Source organism: Lethenteron reissneri, chromosome 27, assembly GCF_015708825.2.
Source record: "Lethenteron reissneri isolate LAM-NWPU_2019-01 chromosome 27, ASM1570882v1, whole genome shotgun sequence".
NCBI lineage: Eukaryota > Metazoa > Chordata > Hyperoartia > Petromyzontiformes > Petromyzontidae > Lethenteron > Lethenteron reissneri.
In genome coordinates, this window is record NC_083805.1 from 17,997,776 (window position 1) to 18,022,142 (window position 24,367).

Consider the following 24,367-nt stretch of genomic DNA (forward strand, 5'->3'; position numbering starts at 1 on the left):
TCAGGCTCCAATTTTTGAAGTCTGCGCTGCCCCCTCATTTGTCCCGGCACCTTTCCTCTGGAGCGACGCTCCATTCCAGAATGGCCTCTGCTGTTTGTCCAGAACGTTCGACGTAATTTTAGCCTCAGTGGTGGCGAGCGGTCGACATCTTCGGGAGTGGGCAAGGGTCGCAATGCAGTGTTCGTTCTCATGCCAAATTTCTGGTGGCGGCCACGGATCTCATCCCGTCACTTGCTGAGCCTTCCACGCATCATGCGCCGTGGTGACCTCACGGCCACTTAGTTGCCTACGAGAGTGTATGTAAGTGTTCATCACTGACCCTCTCGCCGGTCTCCCCAGCAGCTCCGGCAGGTCCCTGGGGTCCTGGATCGCCCTAAGAAAGAAAGGGAGATAACACGAAGAGCAGTCGTGATACTGTATCTTTGTTTTTCGCTTTTTGTTGAATGCTTGACTTCAATTACCAAAAAATACTACGTTATTTCAGGCTTGGACAATATAGTAGTTTAGTGCTGTTAAAAATCATACATGGAACTATGAACGATACACTTTACCACAATCTGGCAGAGTTCAAATAAAATAATAATTTTAACAAACATGACCTTCCCTATAACATGTCACACGTTTATGATGGAGCTATTTACGATGTTAACTTTTTTCGCTTAACGTAACAAAGCTACACCAATCTGGATCTGGATGCAGATCTGAGCCTCAAGTCATTCAATTTATTATAATTCCACTGTAGTTAGTGGCACAGCAAATATCTGTCTCTTTCCTATTTTCAACAGAAATTGAGCAAAAATATAGTTTCAGATATCTTGGCAGGCATCTTGTCAGCTTCTGTGCATTAGCTGTGCATACCCCATCACTTCAAAGTATGATTCTGGGAGTCGTCGAAACTTGTGTATGCATGTACCCCTCTTTGTCTCTCATTATCCGTGAAGACGCCTTTATGTAGTGGTACATTGCATTACACCTTGTGTTCTCGTACCGTAGTTCCAAATGCCACTGCGTGTGTTACTTACTCGGTTTCCTTTCTCACCCGACAGACCCGGCAATCCGTCAAACCCTCGGTCCCCCTAGCGGAAACAACAAGAGCATCATCACTCACCGTCATTTTCACTTCCGTGTGAGCAGTGAGAGGTTGGAATTGTTAGAGATGTGGATATGGAGAAGGACGCAGAGAGTTATCTGGGCAGGGATCACGACCGATGGCTAAATCTTGAGTGGCATCAACAAAAGAAAGAATGATAACGGAAGTTACCAGAAGAAGAGGGGAGAATTGGACCAGGTGCATGCTCCAAGAGCACGGGTTGACGAATACAGACATCACGGGAGGAAGGATGGAAGAGAAAATAACGAGAGGAATGTCGTAGGAGCTGGAGGAAGATTGGGCGTTTGTGGAAATGAAGAGGGCAGAGGAGAAGTGAAGGAGAGGAGAAGATGGCAGTCAGGAGCTGCCATCTAGGGCGAGTGCTGACGCTGACAATACTCACTCACAACGAGCGCATTGCGGTGGGTACACAAGACCATAATACTTGGAATCTCGTGAGAAACACCAACGTCAACATACTCAACCGGAGTAGAAAGTGGTTCAACTTTAAGTGCAATAGTGGTTTTCAAATCATACTGTTATCGCCGTGTTTTCTAAGTAATCTTCCTTTTTACAATTTTATCACCATTACTCTTTTTCTCTTCTTAACATAATCTATCTAAAATGGTCCTTTAGAGTAGAACTCGTACAGAATATTGTACAGAACACACGCTGAACGTATTGGTTATTTTTTTTGCTTTCCAAATAAAGTTTAAAGCGCTCACGCTTGAGTTCTGTCCATTGATCTGTGCATTACAATGGAACATGATACATCTTGTAAAAACTGATCCAATATGAATCAAACTTTAGTGTTGAGGTGTGGTCATATAAAGGATTGACCCTGTTTAAAACCAGCAGACTTGATCAAAAAGTTGTTTACAAATTGGAAACTCAACCAGTGCCAAAAGTACCTGCCACAAAATCACAATCCAGCAATGGCCATTATTCTGTATTATGCTTATCAGTTATATTCCTAATAGTCGTATAGCAGGAATAAAAGTACAACACCACTGCATTCAACATACCTCGTGGGTAACATTTAATCAAATATACCGTGAACACCACTGATAATGAATACACAGTTTACTTGCAGAACTGGACCATAGCCAGAGTAAATTGAAATATATTGATATTGTAGCATCATAAAAAAAAATGTAGAAGTTAATCTCATTTCACCTTGGAGCCAAGTTCTCCTGGCAATCCTCTACCTCCATCAGCACCTGACCGGCCCTGAAAAGACAAATGAGCGTAAATCCCAACACATCAAAAGCCAGGACACACCATAACAGGAGAGCAAAATTCATGGCACGGCAGAAGAGAGTAAAAGTCATAACACAACAGAAGACATCAAAAATTACGACCCGGCAGAATAAGACAGCAACAGTTATGATACAGCAAAACAAGACGACAAAAGTCACGATACAGCAGAGCAAGAGAGCAGGTTGAGTCTCATATGCGAGAGTAACCTGGGTCACCAAATTAACAACATCAATGGCATCAAAACTAAGTGCAACAATGAAACAAAAATAAATAATGGATAAAAAAACAACCTATATGTAATAAAAATAATATTTCCCTGTCTGTTTTAATACGAGTGCAATAATCACCCTAGATCCATTGTGACGTTTCCGGAAATTAATTATACTACTAATTGTCTTTAAGGTAATTAGTTTAATTAATGCTACAGGAAATTGTATTTATTTAATACTGATTTATGTTGCGCACTCGTTTCAATGTCTTCTGTAATGCAGTTACTTTAGCTCCAATTTCTACTTGCTTTATTGTTGTTGTTAGATTTATCATGGTTGACTATGCCTTTTCACAAACTCAATCCCCACGAAGATGGATCAGATGGAGAATAATTAACTTGGTGTCCTGCCATCTTCTGGCAAGCCAGGGTATGGCCCATTCACGCCCACGGGAAGGCAATTTCACGACAGCTATGTGGTGATCTACCAACCCTCACCGGCTCCACAGTGCTGGATTACAGGCCACGTGCAGCAGAGCCACCACTGCCCGCTCAGACAATTTTACTCTTTTTTCAAACAATTTAGCTCTCACATCTCCGATAAGCATGGTTGGCAACGTACGGTGCGAAATATTTTCAACATACATATATAAACCACGACAAAAACGGTAGAAAGTACATACATAATAAAGAGAATGAAGATTATGTATGTTAATTAACTGTGAATAACCCCACCAATAATAGGTATACATTGTAATTTACATGACTACATTAACCCCTCTGGTGTTGACACATGATTGGTTCACAGTAATGACATCACATTTACCCCCCTATTTAAGATCGAAACAGAAGGAGGATTTCTCCACAATTCTGGATGTTGCAATTACTGGCGAAACGTCGTACTCGAATTGTAAATGTTGTGGGATTACTCTCCAAAGCACCGGTTTCCTGAACTAGTAAGTAATTAGCACATTTAGTTAATGTGACAACCCTTCCTAATTGGCTGTGTCGGGTGGTGGCATGTTTAACGACATTTATATTATGCAATTTAACCACAAAAACCTCTTATAGATCTACTCTATTTAACATTATATTAATTAAACACAGCTATAGTTCTCCCAGACTTACACAAATCTTACCGACCTAATATTAACAAGCATTTCACATGTATCCTCGTCTGTTTAGAAGTTCGTACTATAGCCACTTTTAATATGTTAATGTTTCTGTATATTTGTTTTGAAAATTGTTCTGGGTTCAACCTGGAGGTCATCTGCCCAAGCTAATTTTCACAGCAATGAATTACTTTTGCAATATTTTTAATTCATTAGTTTTTTCGTTTTTGGGCAGATTTTCATTTGTTTTGATCTTGTAATTTTTGAGGCCCATGTTGCTTGCAACATGAGACTATCCTTGTCTTGTCTCTTGAGTTCTGGTTAAGCAAAATACACTTAATCGAATGGCAGTCTTGGAAGATGTCCTATTGTGAGCTCAGCACTCTTGGCTCCCCAGAAAGTTGCCATGGGAACATGGCCTGAACTGGCAAGCCCTGGTTAAGAACCAAGCCATCATGCTTCCCAGTGGTTGTGGAACATCAACATCAATCTTCATTCACCCTTGCAGAGACCGAGTACAAGTCGCGGCGTCCTTTATCGGATCCCACCACGAAGCCACCCGCTTCCCAAAAAACAACTCAGCTCAATCAAATTTGTGCGACCCCACGATGGCGGATCCGGTCACCAGCTTCACAAGTGGAAAATGAAAGGAAGCCTGGAATGCTACCGCAGAGACTCTGACCAACCCCTGAGAGTGCAGTGTAACCAGAGAGAGTCTAGCACTGCCAAATTCACACATTCAATAGAAGCAGCAGCAGCGGCAGTGTTTTATTGAGCGCCACCTGGAGTCGTTGCGAGGATCTCACACTTGGACATCGATCGTTAAAGTGGTATAAGGGGCTGATTCGGCGAGAGTTACAATGGACTGCATAAGCTCGCATGCAGACATAACAGTAATTGGCAAGGCTGTATGCATTTCAGCATATTTATACAACTTACCCGCTTTCCTGACTTTCCTGGAGGACCCATTGGTCCCTGAATGCCCCTTGGACCCTGTGTATGTGAGAGGGGTAGAGACAAAGCCACAGAGATAATAATTAAAACAAAAAATGTACATGCAATATCATACGGTGCCATCAAATAAATTAACTGCGACTGATGTGTGAGGCAGTTAACTTGCATCGGTGTGTGTACTATAGTCATTATGGTGTACAGTACTGTGCTATTTACGAGGTCATACATTACAGAATGTCGTGCATTGTTATATTATACGAACACGATCTGTATAGGTAATAGATTTAGAAATGTCTGTTCACCTATCAATGGGTGTTTGCTTTGTGTGCATCAGCTGACACCCTGAACACCATACTCTTTGGTTTTTTCGGTAAAGTCACATAGGTTAAAAATAACACGGAAGCTTGTGTTGCCTCTGAAACGTCGTGATTTAATTTATTTGTTTTATTTTTTAACCTACGTGACTTTACCGAAAAAAAGCAAATAGTATGGATCCCTGCAGTCACGAAAACTTCAAATCTAGAACCCTGAACACCTTTGTAATGGGGTGTCTCCTGGCCCAGTTGCCCTTGAACAAGAGCTGTATCGCTCAACGGGCTAGACTCAGAAGCTTCTGAAGATGTTCCACCTCAAGGGACTTTCCGGGTGAAATGTGAACACGTGTTCTCCACTCGTGTAAAATCTTGTCAGTTATTACCTGAGGCCCCATATCTCCTCCGTCTCCTTTCATCCCAGAGTTGCCAGGTAATCCCTAAGAAAGGGAAGACACACAAACACACATACGCACACTTCAGCATATGTACGTTATTTGGTGTTGCTGTGTTGGTAGTGGTACGCAAGCACAATTAAAATGAAAAAAATATATATAAGTGGTGACGTTTCGAGAAAATGCCCTTCTTCATAGCACATACATCCAAACCATTGCTGTGTTATGGAGACATCTCCCAAAATTTTACCGATTATATATATTTTTTTATTTTAAATCAACAGTGTTGTTGATGAATGTGTTGCGTTTTTTTTTAATTTGTAGAGGTCTGCACTCTTTCAGATCTATATTCCACGCCTATGCACATATTTACAAAAACAAAAGGAAAGATCCCCCGTGTAGCCTTAACAGACTTTTGGGGCAAGTGCTGTTTAGGAGCACCTATGAAGGCCGGGCACGAGGGGGTGGGTGGCTAGCACCACGTCCTGCCACCTTTGTCTCCCTATTGGCGATGTTTACACACCGCACCAGATACTCATTTTGAGGCCGAGTCGACCTAGGGGAGGCCCAAGATGAGTTCAGATAATCGTCACTGGTGTTGGCCGTGAGCGGGAATTGAACCCAGGGGGCCGGGTTCGTAGCGTAGCGTACTAACCACTACACCACCGCCCCCCACATATTTACACACAGGCAACCACACACACAAACACATAAAGAGACACAATTGCAATATCAATCTTAGTACAATAGTGAAGTTATTCATGCATTCCTGCTAACCCTACTACACTGTAAAGACGCTCGCAGTTTTACCTTTCATATGCGCTCACAACCCCGATTTAACAATTTTTGTAATTGTCCTCAAATGAGTAGATCGCTCAGAAGCTTACAGAGCAGCTCGACAATTTATTTCCGAGCTGTACTGCGTGTTATTTGGAACGATGTCGGACGTTTCGCTCCACGTGCTGAACTGAATTCGACAGAATTCTACATAATTCACAAAACGATGGCTTTCCACCATCAAGCGAGTCATGGAAATGTGCATGGCAGATGAGGCTTTCCCTTCACCCAGTATGCACCGCATGTTCACTGTGTAACGAAGACACGGTGAACATATTGGACCAGTGGTTCCCGTTCTTTCTGGGCCAATGGGCCACTGTCAAAGTGCTTTAACAGCTGCCTTGTATATACTACCAGTTCAGAATAACTGCACACATGGCCATATTGTTTCTTACTACGTCAACTCAAAGAGTTGAGAAAAATGTGGCCATCACAACAGGTTGCGGTGAGACAAAGTAGACTAGTTTTGTCCTCATTAGGACTCATCAGTAGAACACAGTCATCAATGCTTGCTGCTGCAATATGCCTCTGGGAGCCCTGTTGATGGAGAGGTGCTGCACTCAAGTCTCTTTCGTAATGGGTTTTCTCATTGTTTACGGGCAAATTCAACCCTAAAAAAAATACTACAATTTGCAGCAGTTCTACGGACCGATTCCCAAACGGTCCTGCAGTCAATCATGCCCATCCGAGATCATACACACTTCTTCATATAGCGATTGCAGCATCAAACTGAGATCATGACTATCACTAACTAGCAGGTACTGCTTCAGAAAATCATATCACTTTCAATGTTTTTTAATATTCAGGCCAAAATGCAAACTTGGCAACAACTAAATGTCGTCTTTTAAAACACTCTTTAGATGGTGTCAAGCAATGACTTTGTGTGAAGGCTTACCACAGGACCAGGCCGTCCCGTTAATCCCAGAGGCCCCGGCGGGCCCCTCATAGCGAGCTGAAACAAAAGCATCGGTCATCGCACATTCGACGCACAATGACTCACTCTGTTGGAAAGTGTAATGCCAAACGAAACAGTCTTCTCATTCTACACGGGATGTAACATTTCGAGCTGGCAGCTAATACTGCGTTGGTCTGCTCGCTCAATGAGGCTCGATTAAACCCTTTGTAAATGTTTGGATTAGAGCACGTTCGTTTGAATGTTTTCTGGTTATGATGACAATTTACTACTATAATGGGCCAAGAATGTCTGTGTGTCCCGGGCGTGATGTCACCCTACGTCGGCCAGCCCCCCTCATTAATACTCATGAACAAGTGACGTCCTCCAAATGGACCCCCCCTCATTAATAATCATGAGTGGGTGAGGTGACTCCACATGTAGCACCCCCCCCCCTCATGAATAATCATGAGCAGGTGACGTCACTCCACATCGAAAAGCCCCCCTCATTAATAATCATGAAGAGGTGACGTCTTCCAAATGGACCCCTCCACCATTAATATTAATTAGCAGGTGACGTCACTCCACATGGGGGGGGGGGGGGGGCGAGGGGCCTCCTCCCCCTCCTCAGCATAAACTTACAACCCTCACTACAAAGGCAGAACCCTCATGTCACACGATATCCGTAATGCTTTTGAGACGTCATGATGAACAAGGGATTATAACCTTTAAATGAAATAAGTCTGTGTCATGGCGGCCTTACAAAATGCACACAAATTAATGCAATGAATATCACGTCACGGGTTCAGATTAACTCAATACACTAATTTCTTAACAAAACTTTTACAATCTTTTGCTGTGGCAGAGTCATGAATGCTGCCATCATAATTCAAAGACAAAAAAGTGTCCAATGGCCGTGCTACCGTCTCTCAGCTCTTACTTCAACATGGAATGGAAAGCCTAAAGAAGGGCCAACAAAAATTGACGGCCTAAAGGCTTTATTAGCCTATGTATTAATTTGGCCCTGAATGTAATACTTGCAGGACTGGGGTCCGGGAATATTTGGGTGATTCGACAACAAAGGAAAGTCTGTCAGACGCAGGGTCACATACTCTGGCCTGCTGCAAGATGGCTTGGGCTTGAGTCTCTTGTGGCGATGAGACAGGTCCCTTCTCCTGGTCTCCTCCAAATCGGAACTACAAGACAAAAAGCAGCAATGTGTATATAATACAAGGAACATTCTGGCAATATACAGATATGCATCGTAATTCATGTAAAATGTATTTCATTACTGAGCCTACATGGACAACACTCTAGCAGTTCGCCAGCATTGGTGTAAGCAAGCCTGACTGCTGATGAGACAACGCATGTTGAAACTTGCTCCAGAGTTTTGATTGTATTAAATAAATCGCTCCCTGTAGGCCACGTGGCCCATGGGAAGTACTTATATTTTTTACATGTAGAGACAGATATGGGAAGGATGTGTTTGGTCTGCTTATTTACTTTGGAAGAACGGATTTGTGGATTTGTGAAACTGCCGAAACACCTGGTCTACAAGGTAACTAGGAGGTGACATTACAGAAAGTGGTGAAGTAAACCCATTTACGTGGGTAGGCTCGTTCCCTCTGATTCACAAAACATATTCAAGCAAAATGGACCAAAACATCCCAATGCAGGATCCTTGTGAAACATAGTTTTGAGAATCGCTAAAGCTTTATTCAAAATAAATTAAATTCATTAATATAATGTAATTGTACCACTAAATTGCCCAGAGAGCGATGACATCCATCTAAAAGCAAGTGGCAATAAAAGGAAAATGAGGAAACGCCACAAGTACGAAAGGGCCATTGCCCAAAACGTCATCGATGCGTTCCCTTTAAAGGCTCCAGTGTTATTAACGACCATGTTGAATAGTTTCCAATGATCAAATTGAAATACTGTAGCAGGTGCATCGAAACACAAACATTTGTTGCAACACGATGTCGTAGACATTATGAAACCGTGTCCGAATCCAAAACGTTATTTCATTATCAAAAAAACATTTAATTTTAATAATTAAAAAATATACACGATAAAAAAAAATTACGTTGATTTGTACTCGTGCCTTTACGATCCTATCTTTATGATAAAGATGTACATACTTAATTTCCCTATCACGTGGCAATAGACACGATAGATTTATAAATGGCGCTGGTAATTTCAGTATATTTGTTATGAATGCCTTGATCTGTGAGAGAAGCGGTTGTTTCAGGCCTGCCCCCCCCCCCTCCTTTCCAAACTGTGAAGATTTTATTTTCGTGCAATTGCTTTTTGCCTAATTTCCGGTTTTCGCTGGATTCAACAAAAGGCGTGAATAACGTGTTCACAAACATTATCGCGACCGGGAATCGTTACAGTTCATTAATTTGCAATTCAAGTATCAGACTCATGAATAGAGTTGACCAAACATCCAAATATAGCACCACAGAGCTCGAGCTATCGTTGGCCCGGGTTCTGTCTGCCTTCCTCCATACCTCTGAATCTATGGAAACAGTGCCCATTACTCTTTGTAACTTTAAGAATGATGCACGTGCTCAAGTATTTGACGTGAGAATACGTCCATGTGAAGCAGCAGGGGTCAGGGTAGAGTGTGGGTGTGTGCCCTCGGAAGGGGAGTTGAGTTAAATCTCGAGGGAGCCAGACTAGTTGGAGAAGGGGCCTTTCTGGTTATGGGGACATCACCATCATCAGCCATGGTCTATCCACTGCTGGATGAAAGACTTGAAAAGTCACCACCACCCCTCACCAGGACATTTATGTGGGCACATTTATGTTGAGATTTAAATGAGGAGACATGAGAGCTAATATGTTTGAAGTGAGCCAAGTTGTTCTGGAGTCGGCGGAGGTTGGTGTATCACACACGTGCTCCGAAACTCTCTTCTCATGGGCGCCAAGGTGATCACTAATGGAGTTCACCAAACTTTCCAAATTATGGCTAGAGAGAGCGTGGCCAATTGTTAATGCCGGCTGCATGTGGTTTCCCGCGTGCCCTGTGCAAAAAACTACATGCATTAGAACTCCTGTGGCGTTTTGAGATGCAATTTGCATGAATGATGCCGCTGTATAGCAACACACTTATCTTCTTATTTCTTTAAATGCAATTGCTTGGGAGGCGAATCGTTACAGGCCTCCTGTGAACTGCGATTAAATTAATCTTGCACGTAGCAAGCATCTCTGCAGCATTACTCCAGTTAGAAGGACAGGGCATAAGCGGAAGTGCCTTGGCCATGAGTGATGTCCTACCGGCAACATGAGCATGGTTCCAGGCGGCCCAGGCAGGCCGTCAGCACCAGGGAGGCCCGGACGCCCTGAGGGGCCCTGGAAAGGAGAGAATAGTTATACATAACGCAAATGAATAATTCGTGTCGTTGTGCACAATATCGCTGATAATATATATACAGAGTCATTCAGACTCTGTCTACTCGACAGACCTGCTCTCCACCTGAGGACGGCTGCTTGCGTTGTGGCCGAAACGTCGTGAGAATTATTTTATGATGTTCTATTTTTATTATTTTATTATTTCCATTCTACGTGACTTTACCGAAAGAACCAAGAAGATGAATCCCTTGCAGTCACGAAAGCTTTAAATCTAAATATAAATAAAGTAGACAATTAGCCTCCTTTCACATATCTGTGTCTCCATATAAACTATAAAAAAAAATTCACACATCCCATCACCAACACGGCTTTCTGATATAAGTAAACTCACATCTAATAGAGAGGGTCCCTTGCCTACGAACATCTGGCAGTTCACCGCCATTGGTTCACCCAAGCCTGACTGCTGATGAGACACTGAATGTCAAAACCTGTCCAGAGTTTGTAGTATTAAGCCAATTTTTGCTGCAAATAAATAGCATCCAAAAGGCCATGTGGCTCATGGGATGTGTAAATATACTTGTTTTTTTTAGAGAGAGACATACACGCGAATTCTGGAAAATGCCTCTTGATGTTGATTCTAACTACGAGCAAAACGCCAGAATACCTAATTGTTGAATGTTGTTGATTTCTCTTCAACACGACCAGTGGTGGTGCTGAAGCAGTAATAAATTGGCACGTATGTTCACGTGACAACTTTATTAATCAGCTGTGTCAGGTGGAGAAGGGTTTAGAACACACATTTGACTTATGTGATCTGACCGAAAAATCTTTAATTAATGTGTACAGCCTATATCATTATGCAAAAACCACCAGTCACTGAAGAACTGCATTGTGGTCATCTTGTCTTATGTCACCATCAATAAAAAAAAGACAGTAACTGCATCGTGCATTTTCAGATGCACTTCTACGGTCGATTCGGAAGGGAGAGAATGCTCTCCCTTCCGATATTAGGAAGCCGCTTGAGCTATCCACTTTCAAATCAAGCTTGAAAACTAATTTCTTTAAAACTGCTTTTGTGTTTAGTTTGTTGTCCCCGGCACCTCCGATGAGCACAGTTGGCTACGTATGGTGTGAAAGAAGTTCAACATACATACATACAATCAATTGAGAAAATGTGGCAACTGACAGGCAGAAGTGAGACAAAGAAAAAACTATAGACCAGTTATATTTATAGAGCGCCTTCACTCAAAGCGCTTGACGTAGTTTAAAAAAAAAACGGCGACAGAATAGAATGAGTTAGATGGCAGGAATTTGCAAGGATAGATTAATGAGTAACAGCGAAATAGGGCCGCTTAGGGATCACGGAAGGGTAGGGGAGGGACGGGAAGCTGTGGAAGGGAAGTTGATTCCAGAGGAGAGGTGCAAAGAGGGAGAAGGACTGAAAACGAAATTGAGCACAGGAAGAAGGAGGGAGAGAGAGAGAGGCAGAGAGGAGATTGAGAATGAAGAGGACGAGAGGGGACATAGAAGGAGATAAGAGACGCCATGGAGAGATTTGAAGGCAAGAGTGACAAATGTTAACGGACACTGATAGTAGACAGGGAGCAAGTGTACGGTAGGTGGGAAAGGAGAGTATACGTGTAGGGAGTGTGGGGGAAGTTAAACATTATCCCAGCTGAGGCATGTTGCATCTGTTGGAGAGGAGTGAAGGTATAAGGCAGACCCTGAATGTGAAAGCCGGTCCAGAGGTGTTGCTTAAATATTTTTTTAAAAGGCAGCAGTCACAAAGGGAAAGCCAGTGGCATTGAAGGAGGATAAGTGAAGTGTGATAATTAAATGGGAGATTGAAAATAACACATATGGAAGCATTTTGAATTTGTTGAAGTTAAGTAAGAGCAGAGGCCGGGAGACCAATAAAAAGACAATTACAGTAGTGAAGATGGATAAAAATCAGACCATGAACCAGGGGTTTGGTAGCAGAGATTTAAATGAGGGAAGATTTTCTTGATGTTAGAGGATAGCGGCAGATGTGCAAAGAAGTGCCAATGTGGGCGGAACACGTGTGGGAAGAGTCGCAGGGCACACACGAAGGTCGAGGGCAGAGGAAACTGGAGTGAGACAGAAAGGAAGGGAATGAGATGGTGGGAACACAAGCAAGAGAGCAAGAGGCCGAAATAAAGAAAATGATTGGCGTTTGGAAGGATTGAGAGAAAGTGAAATGCCATCCAGGATTGAATGGCAGGAGGAGATATGAGAGGAACACTGAGGGGTAAATGAGGGTAAGGAGAAGAAAATGTGGGTGTCGTTGGCAAAGAGTACAATTGTAATGTTCCACATTGAGAAATTGTCGGTTCGAGCATCGCCAGCTCACCGGTAGAGTGCACCATGTGGACTGCCACCAATAGGGGCAGTACTGAGAATGGCGCTGAGGATGACCCGAGTCTCATCTCGATCAGCAGCTGATCTCAGTCCACCTGTTGCGTTTGATGTTTTGCCAAGCCATGGTGCTCAGCTCTGATTGTCTATAAATCAACTATTTGATCGCTTTCCAGAGCGGCGGCTCAGTCAGTATGACGTCTTAGTGGTGACAGTAGCTTAGTAATAACAATATCTTAGTAGTGACAATAGCTCTATGTTGAGGGAGAACCCAGCTCAGCTGGAGAGTAAAACCCGGGTTACATGACCAGGGTGGGAACCCGTGTACTTGGTGGTGTTGATTGTTAGAGGTTGTGCTGGACTTGGAATCGGCAGAGATTGTGTTAAAGTTAGCAACGTCAGTGTTTGTGTGGCTGGACAAGTTCTCCTTTCAACAAGCTTTGGGTTGCCTACCTAATGATTGTTCTCATTAAATACACCCCTAATTAAACCAGTACAAAAATGTAAGGGTACGTCTATTTTAATACTCTATTTAAGATTAAACAGTGGAGAGAAATCTCACCCGATCACCATTGTCTCCTGAAGGTCCTGCAGGCCCAACAGGTCCAGGAGGGCCTGGATATCCCTGAGGACACACGAATCACCACCTCGTCAGCACGTGGACACATCATACAGGAATATTTTTCTACTTCTCTAGACCGATTGTTTGCCCACTGAGTCTCAATACTTTATCAGAACGGTCCTGCAACGTTATCCCAGTAGGGGGCGATGCTGCTGTTGTGTGCAATCCCAATTGAGTAATTGGGTTGTTTGCCAAAAAACAGTTACATTGTATGCGTGTGTTTTTTTTAGTTGTGGGAGAAAACCAGAGAACACAGAAGAAACTGATGCAGGGGGAGAACATACAACTTCACACAAAAAGGCACCCAAGTTAGGAATCGAACCCAGAACTGTTCTTGCTGTGAGGTAAATGTGTTACCATCGATGTGCAATTACGAACGAACACCACAATCTCTGCTTATCACCGACACTCCCAAGACACACACGTGCATATTAATCTGTAAACACAACGTATAAACATGTATGTGTGGGAAGCAGTGGCATAGTGGTTAATGCGCTAGGCTACGCAATTGGCCATTGGAGTTCAATTCCCGCTCGTGGCCAGAAAACGGTGAGGAATATTTGAACCAATCCTGGGCCTCCGCTTGATTGACTCAGCCTTAAATGAGAACCTGGCACGGTGTGTAAACATCAGCACTGGGGAGAAACAAGCGGCCGGGCGTGGTGCTGACTATCCACCCCCTCCCTCGTAGTGATAAATGTCCACCCCCTCGTTTAAAGTGCCGGCCTTAATAGGTGCTCACTCACAACACTTGCCCCAACAGTCTGTGAATCAATGATATGGAAATTCGAATTAATCACTTACTGGGGGGCCATCAAACCCTGGTGGTCCTTCAATGAGCATCCCCTGAGGAAAGAAAAATATCACAAAAGTACAATTGTGAGAAGCCAAGCAAATTTACATGAAATCAAAACAAAAACCATGCATTAAGTCATCATCGTCATCATCAGCCATGAGTTATCTAATGTTGAATGAATGCCTCCCCAATCCATCCTGCACCTATAAACAAAATTATCGCATCGTTCCATCTCCTAGGCGTATGGGTTCTCCAATGTATTCCTTTCCTTGACTGACATAGTCCCTTCTGGCCTTGCCGTACGTCTCTACGCTAAACTTCTTTTGCACTGTACGTAGCCAACCGTGATACTCGGAGGTTCCGTGGTCCTGCCTAAGCCCCCTTTCGTGAACAGTGTGGATGTCGTAAACTGGCGTGCACTCTCTAATCCATGTGCTCCTCTTACTCTCTCAACGTCATTCCAAGCATGCATGCATCTGTCCATGCAACTTTGTGAACGTTTTTAGTTTTTCTATACTTTAATAAAATATGTTGAATATATTGTATTTTACTCTTTGGTTCTTTCGGTCAAGTCACGTAAAAAGAAAATAAATTAAATAATAGAATACGACGTTTCGATTGCAACACAAGCAACTGTCATCAGGTAGAACTAAATTTGAGACTTTATCGAAAGAACCAAAGAGTAATTCCTGCATTCACGAAAGCTTCAAATCAAGTGAGAGTATTTTAGTTTTGCTCAACACTCAAGTAGTTAGATTAGCATGGTTGGCTACGTACAGTGTGCAAGAAGTTCAACATATATTTACATTAGTAATAGTTAAATTACTATTGTCATGCTTATTGACCCAGAATATCCTCCCGAAGTCTCGTCATTTTTTTAGGAGGGTCGTGACACTTTTCACAGTCAGGGGCGATGGTTGCCATGTGTCATCCCAACAGTCATTTGTGGTGTAACTTTACAAACTTAGGATGCTGACACCAGCATACAACGGCTTACTCACGCGAATGACCCCTGTTAAGCAGATGGGTGAATAATATTATTATTATGATGGTTAAAACAAACCCCAGCATTAATCAGGGCGGCTGCTGTATTTAAGCTGTGAACCTCCGTGACAAGTGGCGAATGTGCTACCACTGGGCCATGCCAGCACTCACGGTTGAGTGTGGGTACGAGTGACACAGAACAAAAACTCCCTGCCAGTTTGCCTTTGAAAAAATGAGGCGCTTTGATTATTTACATTCCGCACAGTGTGTTATGCATCGTAAGAGTTTTTTTCATTGAACCAGGACCCAGAATCCTACAGAGAGTCCTTTTGACTTATACGCATCTTGTAGTTCACCAGAAATGGTTTAAGCAAGCCTGGCTGATGATGAGACACTGCATATTGAAACTGGTTCAGAGTTTGCTGCTATTGAACACAATCTGCTGAAAAAAATCACTCCCAGAAGGCCGTGTGGCCGATGGGATGTGAAAAAAAATGCTTTTACGTCAATACAATAATATAGTAAGTGAATTGTCTGCTTATTTATTGTCCTTAAAGTGATCGGGAACTAATGATTTACCATTCTCTCCTATTGCTGTGCCCGCATCACTACCTAGTGGTCTTGGACTGCATGTGCAGTGTATGAAAATATTCACTGGGAGATTCCATAATAAGCGCCTTCGCCATTCATCGATTGGTGGCAACTTGAGAATCGTCTCTTTGGTGATGCCACTTTAATTTGTCAAAACGACGCTCGTTTCACGTTTAAATCTGAGTTGAGGCAAGGCACACCCAGATTCGTACAGCGCTAGGGTGGTAGAAAATGAAGGCACAGAGCTGAGGCATCTCTCAGTAGCACGAGTTTCGGCGTGTCGTGCACAATACACATCATTAAGCAACAGTCTCCCTGAACTGAGGTCAACATATAAATATAGAATACGATTTACCCAGTTAACGCCTTACAAAGTATCATGATTCTACTGGGATAATAGACTAGATGAAAGTTAAGTTAAATTTGACCTTTTTTTAAATTTAAGCAGGCAAACTCTGGATGGGTTTTGACCCGAACCTCATCAGCGGGGCCTGCTAAACAAACGATGCTGAGTTGCCTGATGTAATGTACAGGCTAGGGCAATGAATAAACACTGTGGCCACCATTCAGCTTAGCGCAAAACTTACCGTGTCCCAACTTGGGAAACATCAAATCTCCGCTTTCCGTGCTCAATGGGACCTGCCTAGTTCAGTGTTTCCCAGGAGCATTCTTTGAAGCTGCTAAAGTCTGCTTCAATTAATGTCACGACCTTCGTGACAACATCACCCCCGTGGTCTACACCAACAATGTCACGATCTTCATGACATCACCCCGTCACCACGTGTTACACTCACCGGCTCCACGACTGCCGGCTCTCCCTTCTGTCCCTTCTCTCCGAAATCTCCCGATACCTGCACACTCGAAAATGTACATACATAGGCACATACACTTAAACACAGACATATAGATTACGCTTATATACGGGCACTTGCATGTTATATAGAGGCACGCGCACACACGTAGGCACAATCTCATCGTACGCTGCACATGTGAAATATCCTATGCACCGGTGCATCGCATGCACACACACACACGAAGGAAACCCATTTCATAGACACATTGGATACCATACTCTTTGGTTCTTTCTGACGTAGGAGAAAGGTTGCAGCAGCTCTTTCTCTTACGTCAGCAGTCCTCCTGCTGTGTTTGTTTCACACCTGATGACGGTTGCTTGTGTTGCGATCGAAACGTCGTGATCTATTATTTTTTATACTTACTTGACTTTACCGAAAGAACCAACGAGTATGGATTCCTGCAGTCACGAAATCTTCAAATCAACATTGGATACCCACTAACATGCAAACGCAACGAAAAATGCACACAAGATCCAATGCAACATCCATGCACACGACCGCAGCTCACATTACATAACTCACATAGCACTGGGGATATCTATCCACATGGGGAAGGAGCTAGAGATGGCTGAATCAAAGCGTTTGGGGGGCAGGCGTGCGTTAATGATGTGGCAGTGGGGAGGGTGGCGCGAGGTGATGAAGTCCTAGGCCACATCAATTGCACTGACAACGAAGTGGACAATTCACCTGCTTCCATTGCCTGCCTCTCCGCATAAAATATTAACGTTGTTTTCCTCACATCCTATCAGCCACACGGCCCTCCTCCTGGAAGTGAATCATTTCAGCGCTATTGGTTCAACGCCAGCAAACCCTGGGCTGATTTGCACATTCAGTGTCTGCCCATGCCTTCACTCCTCTCCAACAGACACAACATGCCTCAGCCCAGATAATGTTTTACTTCCCCCATACTCCCCACACTTCTACTCTCCTTTCCCAACCACACTGTACTCCCTGTCTACCCTCGATGTCTGTTAACATCTGTCACTCTTTCTGGTTTATAAATCCCTCAAAGGCCTTGCCCCACCTTATCTTGCTTCTCGAATATCTTACTACTCTGTCCCATCCTGCCCTCTACGCTCCCAGTCTCTACTGATCCTCTGTGCCTCCCTCGTCCTGCGCGCTCTGGCTCTCTTGTTCCATTTCCCTTGTTGCTTCCCCATCGTTGGATCGAACTCCCACTGCGTATAAAACAATCATCTTCACTATAACCGGCGCTCGGTCCTCCCTTAAAACACCCGCCAACTCTTCTACCCTAGCCCGTTCTGCGACTGCTACTCCATGGACCCGCCCGTCATCTAGGACCTACCCCAACCACAATAACTACTCCTGTAACTAATCATATCCTTATCACTACCCCTGTTACTACCCCAAATCCTATCACAACCCCTACCACTACCCCATTACTCCCCCTACACCAACCCCTCCTTAACCTCTCCCACGTGTTCTCTGGTCACCATGACTCCACCCCCACTTCGAATAACTCCACTCGTCACCTCGACCACTACCATCTTATGTTAACGTTTATAATTGCTGTAAAGTGCATTGGGATAATATAAGATCGGCAGTCAGGCTTGCTTCAACAGTGCAGCACGGTCACCCTCATGCCACAATGTACACAGGGTTGTGACTGTACGCGTTTAAGATACATCAGACATATGTGCCTGCGACCTGTATATGCCCTAACTTTGGCTTCCCATAATGTCACGCATTACATTTTTGTTCATATTTTTCCTCATCCTACACACACGTTTAGTGTATGGGGGGTCCAAATCATCTGGGGGGAATTTTTGGCCTGGCTACCACAAGGCACCATTCACTATGACATAAACATGTGTTCTAGGACACAATTATAATGTTTTCATTTTATATATACCAACATTCACACTAATGTGAAACCCATATGCTCGTCTCCCTATGGAGACTCACAACAAACCGCAAGCCACTCGTATTATCCCGATTCTTTATCCAGGAAAGCCTCACTGAGTCGACCGACTCGTTTTCAGAAGAGTCCCGCCATGTTAGGATGCACTGTCACGTGCAATCCCAATTGAGTAGTGTGCAGGTCATTCTGCAGCATTGGAACGTTTGTCTGACACCCTCAGCAATGTGTGGTTTATTGTTTTAGCTACAGGAGGAATCCGGAAGCTACCCCGTGCAGTACTGGGGGAGGACATAGAAACTCCACACAGAAAGGTACCGGAGTCGGTAATCGACCACAGGTGCTTCCTGCTCCGAGGCTCGACTGTTACCACTGCACGGTCGCCCTAAGGGGCCGTCCATAAATGACGTCACGAGATTTTGGACGATTTTTTACCCCCCCCCCCTCGTCACACGGCGTCACAAAAAGTTAGACCCCCCCTCAAATATGACGTGACAAAGCTCTGCCCTCCCCCCCAAAAAAGATGCTTCAAATCGCTTTAAACTATTGTCATTGTAGTGCGTATTTAATGTGGCGCTGCACTCTGATGTTGTAGGAGAAAACATTTATTAAAAAGTCTATTTAACTAAGTAGAACGTGTTGTCTATATTTATTTAAAGTTGCGCATTTTGATGTGACGTCACAGTTCTCAACCCCCCCTCGTCACACATCGTCACAAATGTTTGACCCCCCCCCAGGTGCGTGACGTCATGTATGGGCGGCCCCTAAGGTGTAAATTGTTCATGAATTGAGGAAGCCCCCACATTGCTGCGCAAATACAACGAGCACATGGTGTGACTGCTCTGCGGATATACTCTGTTCGCGTGTTTAGGTTTACACGTAGACGCGGCATTAAGTGCGATGTTAATAATGCAATTAATAACACCGTCATGAATGAGCGCCAAACAGGCATTAGAATTAACAATCCATTAAAGTATTATTTCGAAACACGCAGATTTATCAAAATACCCGTACATTTAGAGATAAAGCAGAGCCGTCACAGCATCTGGCAAAGGTGTCGCACAACATTCCAGACGACTTGCTCAACTCTCAGTGGAGTTAGATGTACACTATTGCCTGTGCAATGACCATTACACATCTACCTACCAGGCAAATAATACACAGATTGACACACACACAAGCATGCACAGACTATCTACATGACATCTCCACGCAAGCAATACACTGCAGAGTGCAAGGACAAAGATACCCCTATAGCCTTAACAGACTGTTGGGGAAAGTCCTGTTATCGAACACGGCACACGAGAGGGTGGGTGACCGCCTTTGTCTCCCCAGTGGCGATGTTTACACACCGCACTAGGTACTCATTTGATTCTGAGTTGACCGAGGGCAGGCCCAGGACTGGTTCAAATAATCGTCACTGTTGTTGGCCGTGAGTGTGAATTTAACTCAGGTTGCCAGCTTCGAAGCACAGCGCGCTAACGGCGACACCACCGCTCCCCACAGTCTCCACTCTCCACACACACAACGGGCATCCGACGACACACGCGGGCTGCACAGCGCAGAGAATAACAGAGAGCCCTCCTGCACTCACACGCGCCGCTGCCTCCCAGCTGTTTTTAGCGGCCTGCGGACCTTCACTGGGGATGGCCTCGCCGAGGCCATAGTCATAGTCATAATCCTGGTTTGGAGGTGACGTCTTGTGCTTCCCATAATCGGTGCCATCGAGATCATCGTCGCCATGATCAGCCCTGTCGTTCTTCCTGGTGGTGCCATAGTCGGCATCTCGATCGCCTTCGAGCGTTTTCTCCCAATCGGTGCCAGTGTACTCCTCGGAAAATGAGTCCTCCTCTTCAGGCTAGTCCGCGATGAGCGTGGGGATGGAGGCACGGGGAGGCAGGAACGAAGCATGTTAGTCTCTTACGTTTATATGATCCAATGTTTTTTTTTGCATCGTGGCAAAATAAAAATCAACGGATAATATAAAACGACAAAGCTTTAGTATGTACGCAAGCTCCTTCATGAGATAATATACATATCAATATATCTATGCAACTGTATTCATGAAGTTTTCTATAAATCTAGTGATTATACAATTATTTTCACAAAATTAGTCGCATAAACCGACAGTGTTATTACCCAGCGGGTACCAAAAAAGCAACTTGCACTGAAGCACTGCATGGTTATGATCCACTTACACAATCAGAGTGGTTAATGTGTTTGTTGGTTCTTACGGATACTACTTGTTGAGACATTCGTTTCACATTTACACACATAATGCACATGTTCACCATTACACATTGTATCCTCGTTTTCAATTGTATATTGATTCACTTGGTGACAACTCCAGACCAGGATGATCTCATTTGCACGAGCGAACTGGATCATGAGTGGGGAAGTCAAATAGTGGTTGTCCCATGGATAGACTCATCGCCCACCATAGGAATGTGGAATATCCACAATTGGCCTCGGGCTATGACAGGCGATGAGTAGGACATAACTTTGACTTTTTCTATTACTGTATATAGTACACAGCGCTGCTTGGAATACTGCATCAAAGTGATCAAATCGATCAATGACGAGAGAAGCCCATCCACGTAGCAGAAAAAGTAGTGCATTCCGGAAAACCAGACCTTCCAAACAACACGGAACAACGTGTACACAGCACTCAGCCTTTGTGCATAATGCAAGACCCATGATCAGTCCCTCAAGTGCATTGGTGGCCCAAGGTAAGAGAACCGCAGTGCACTTCTTTAGGAGCTGCCGATGGTGTGAGCATAGTGCACAAAGGCTGAGTGCTTCACGCGTTGTTTGAAGCGGTTCCATCACAGTGTCGGACCGCACGAGGCTATGGCCATGATGTTTAACAACAGCATCCAGCAGTGGCTACGGCGCTGATCATGTACAGTTCGTGCATCTGGTTCATACTGTTACACATTATGATGTGCACCACAGATTTCATATCGGTGAACTCGTGTTAATGCACATTTTAAGGATTAAGGAACAATATTTATATGAAAACATTTGTTGTAATTCAGATTGGCAAGTTCATTCGCCTACATTTCCTGATATTTGTCAATCTTTTGTTACAAAATTAGTTTTCGTATGTTTTTGTGAAAAGCAGCAGTGGTAGTATTGTTGGTAGTAGGAGGGACGGGGCCCTGAGTGAGGGTCACATCAAGCGAGAGACAGGTACAGGTAGAGACACAAACACAAAACCCTGTACTGAAGCACAAGCAGAAACATACGCAGAGGGATGTAGACACACATAAAGATAATATTTAAAAGGCAACATGGGAATATACAATGATGTGCAGATATTCAGTGGCATAAATGCCAAGACACAAAAAGATAGTAAAAAGATGCAGTGACGTGGAGGGAGAGATAGACTTTGAGCTTCAAACAGCACGGAAATGTGTCAAAGCACGCAGCCTCTGTGCATGTGCAAAAACCACATCCTGAAGAAGTGCATTGTGGCCAAAGTTGTCGATCGCTGCATCACTGCTGCTGCTCCTGCCACTTGGTGACATTTGCTCACATTCATTGTGACGGTGACCTTAGACAAAATAATAATTCACGTCTTCGGGAAATGCTGACAGGAATTTTGCCCATGCATGAAGGCGTGTACACATTTTTGTGTCTTGTTTGATACTCATGATGGGTTTTTCTCATCATTTACAGATTTGATTAGAGACTGACTTGGAAACACAAAGGTACAAAGGAACATGGGAGCAGAGGGAAATGGAGAATGCGAAGCTACGTAATTACAGAGAAAGACTGAGAAATGCACATAAATGTACAACGAAACAGAGGCGTGAATAGAGAGATAGATACAAAAAGTAGACTAAATCTATCTGACAGAGATAAACTGAGAAGCAAAGACAAACACCACAAACACAGAGAATTGAGACGCAGATGGTGACGAATAGAGGCACATGGAGGGTTTGCTGGTCGTCTTCCTGGGGTGTCTTCTCTCCTTTGGCTGCCTGTGCTCCGACGGCAGTCTCCGTCCATCGGCCACCATTCCTTGTAGCCACATTTGTTTCCAGCCCATGCACTATTTTTAAGTCAACGTTATTATGTCTCCAACCTGCATTTGTTTACTATCCCAAGTGTTCCTCGTTCTCTCTCCCAGCGTAGTCGCTACCACGCATCTCTCCACAATTCTTTTCGCACACTTTCAATTTGTCGTTCCATTTTCTCCTTTAGTGTCCGTGTTTCCAATCCGCAATGAAATAGCCAGTAGTCATAACGTGCGCCGATTGGAAGCATTCTTCGGTAGACACACAGGAACGTTGCTTTCATTACAAAATTGCGTTTCCCGAAAACCCCCCAACTCAGCCATCACTTGCCTCTTTACTTCCTCGTTTTGGGGAACGGTCCATTTCGATCTCAGCAGGGTCCCTTGAACAAATACTTGAATGTTTCGCAAATATTTTGAACTAAACTCTTGTTCAGCCTGTTTATCTTGAGCCCAACTTTCAGTTTTTCGTTGTATATTGCTTCAATAATTGCATGCAGTTCATTGCCACTGGCCGTCAGAATGAGATCTTATATCTAAGTATGTGAATCATGTTTTATTTAGTTTTACACCTATTATTTCTCCAATAGAATTTTCAGGAAACAACTCGAGTGAGAGTACGGCTCATTGTCTCTCATGGCTCAGGCAGTACAGCATTTCAAATACAGTAAGTCTCTAAGAAGGCCAAACTATGTGGGCGTGTTGATCTAGCACACATTCGTTCCCTATATTATATGGTGAATGCTGTTAGGGTTACTTTAGGAAGGTAATCGATCGCTATGTAATTTGTACCCGAAGTTTCACAATAAACATTACGTAATCTCTTGTTATTATTATCACCGTAGCTTCATCTGATTACTTGTTTACATTCTACAACTTAACACGTGGTATGCTGCCCTGGCCCTAGAAAAAACCCCACTATCCAACAGCACGCATCTCCACACAAAATCGAAACATATTTGAGTCCATCAGCCTGTCGGCTTTCCAGACCAATACCATCCAGCAGCATTTGTTTAAGCAAGCAAGCTCCGGACCGGCTTCAACGTTCTGGGTTTCATCAGCAGAGTCAGGCTTGTTAAACAATTACTGCTGGGTTGCCAGATATTGCTGACAAGAGCACTCCAGATAAAATACAAAGCCATGTTCAACGCAAAAAGCAATGCCGTACACACACTCATTCTGCATAGCCACGGAGTATTATGGGAAAAGAGAATATACTGTATATATATATATAACCCCGTTCTGTCTCCACATGAAATACATGTATTTACATGTTTTCTTAACCCACAATGCTTCACGGCAATGCGTAATGATGTGGCTCAGCCTAGTCCCACTGACTCACCCTGGCGTCGTCTGAGTGTGTGATGTCATTGCTCTGTGGAGAGAGAAGCAGCAGCGGCAGGAGAGCAAGGGGACATGCGACCAATAACAACAAGGGGGGTCAGAGAGGGAGCGGAGAGGGGCAAAGACGTTCACGATTCAGCCACACAGAAAATATCAGATTCAATCGAAATGGAGGAAAAAAAGACCAACAAAACATGACATGCATTGATAGAAACAACACGTAATACACAGCTTGAAATACATGAATATATAATCATTGCATAGCTAAGAGAATTCAAAACACAATTGGTGAAGTAAATGAAAATATATATTTTTAAAGTTATGAATAGATGTGTGAAAAAGTTGAAACAAGGTTTGACTTGGCAGGTTGGGTTGTTGCATGATTGTGAGTCGATCCTAAATTGGGGTGTGCGTTTCGCATCGCTTTATTATGAATAGGTAAGCACCCAGTTCCAATCTCACTGCACTGGATAGGATATAATTC

General features: G+C 43.7%; 1 protein-coding gene across 1 annotated transcript in view; it reads right to left on the reverse strand.

Moving 5' to 3' along the window:
* The window catches only part of LOC133348676 (collagen alpha-1(XI) chain-like), a 153,018-nt gene that overhangs the window by 78,182 nt on the left and 50,469 nt on the right, over positions 1-24,367 (reverse strand). Inside the window, 13 exon segments of the mRNA XM_061561617.1 lie at positions 320-373; positions 1,023-1,076; positions 2,267-2,320; positions 4,610-4,663; positions 5,322-5,375; positions 7,063-7,119; positions 8,172-8,255; positions 10,342-10,416; positions 13,355-13,417; positions 14,219-14,260; positions 16,580-16,636; positions 20,113-20,376; positions 23,882-23,914. Coding sequence (XP_061417601.1) covers positions 320-373; positions 1,023-1,076; positions 2,267-2,320; positions 4,610-4,663; positions 5,322-5,375; positions 7,063-7,119; positions 8,172-8,255; positions 10,342-10,416; positions 13,355-13,417; positions 14,219-14,260; positions 16,580-16,636; positions 20,113-20,376; positions 23,882-23,914 — 945 coding nt within the window.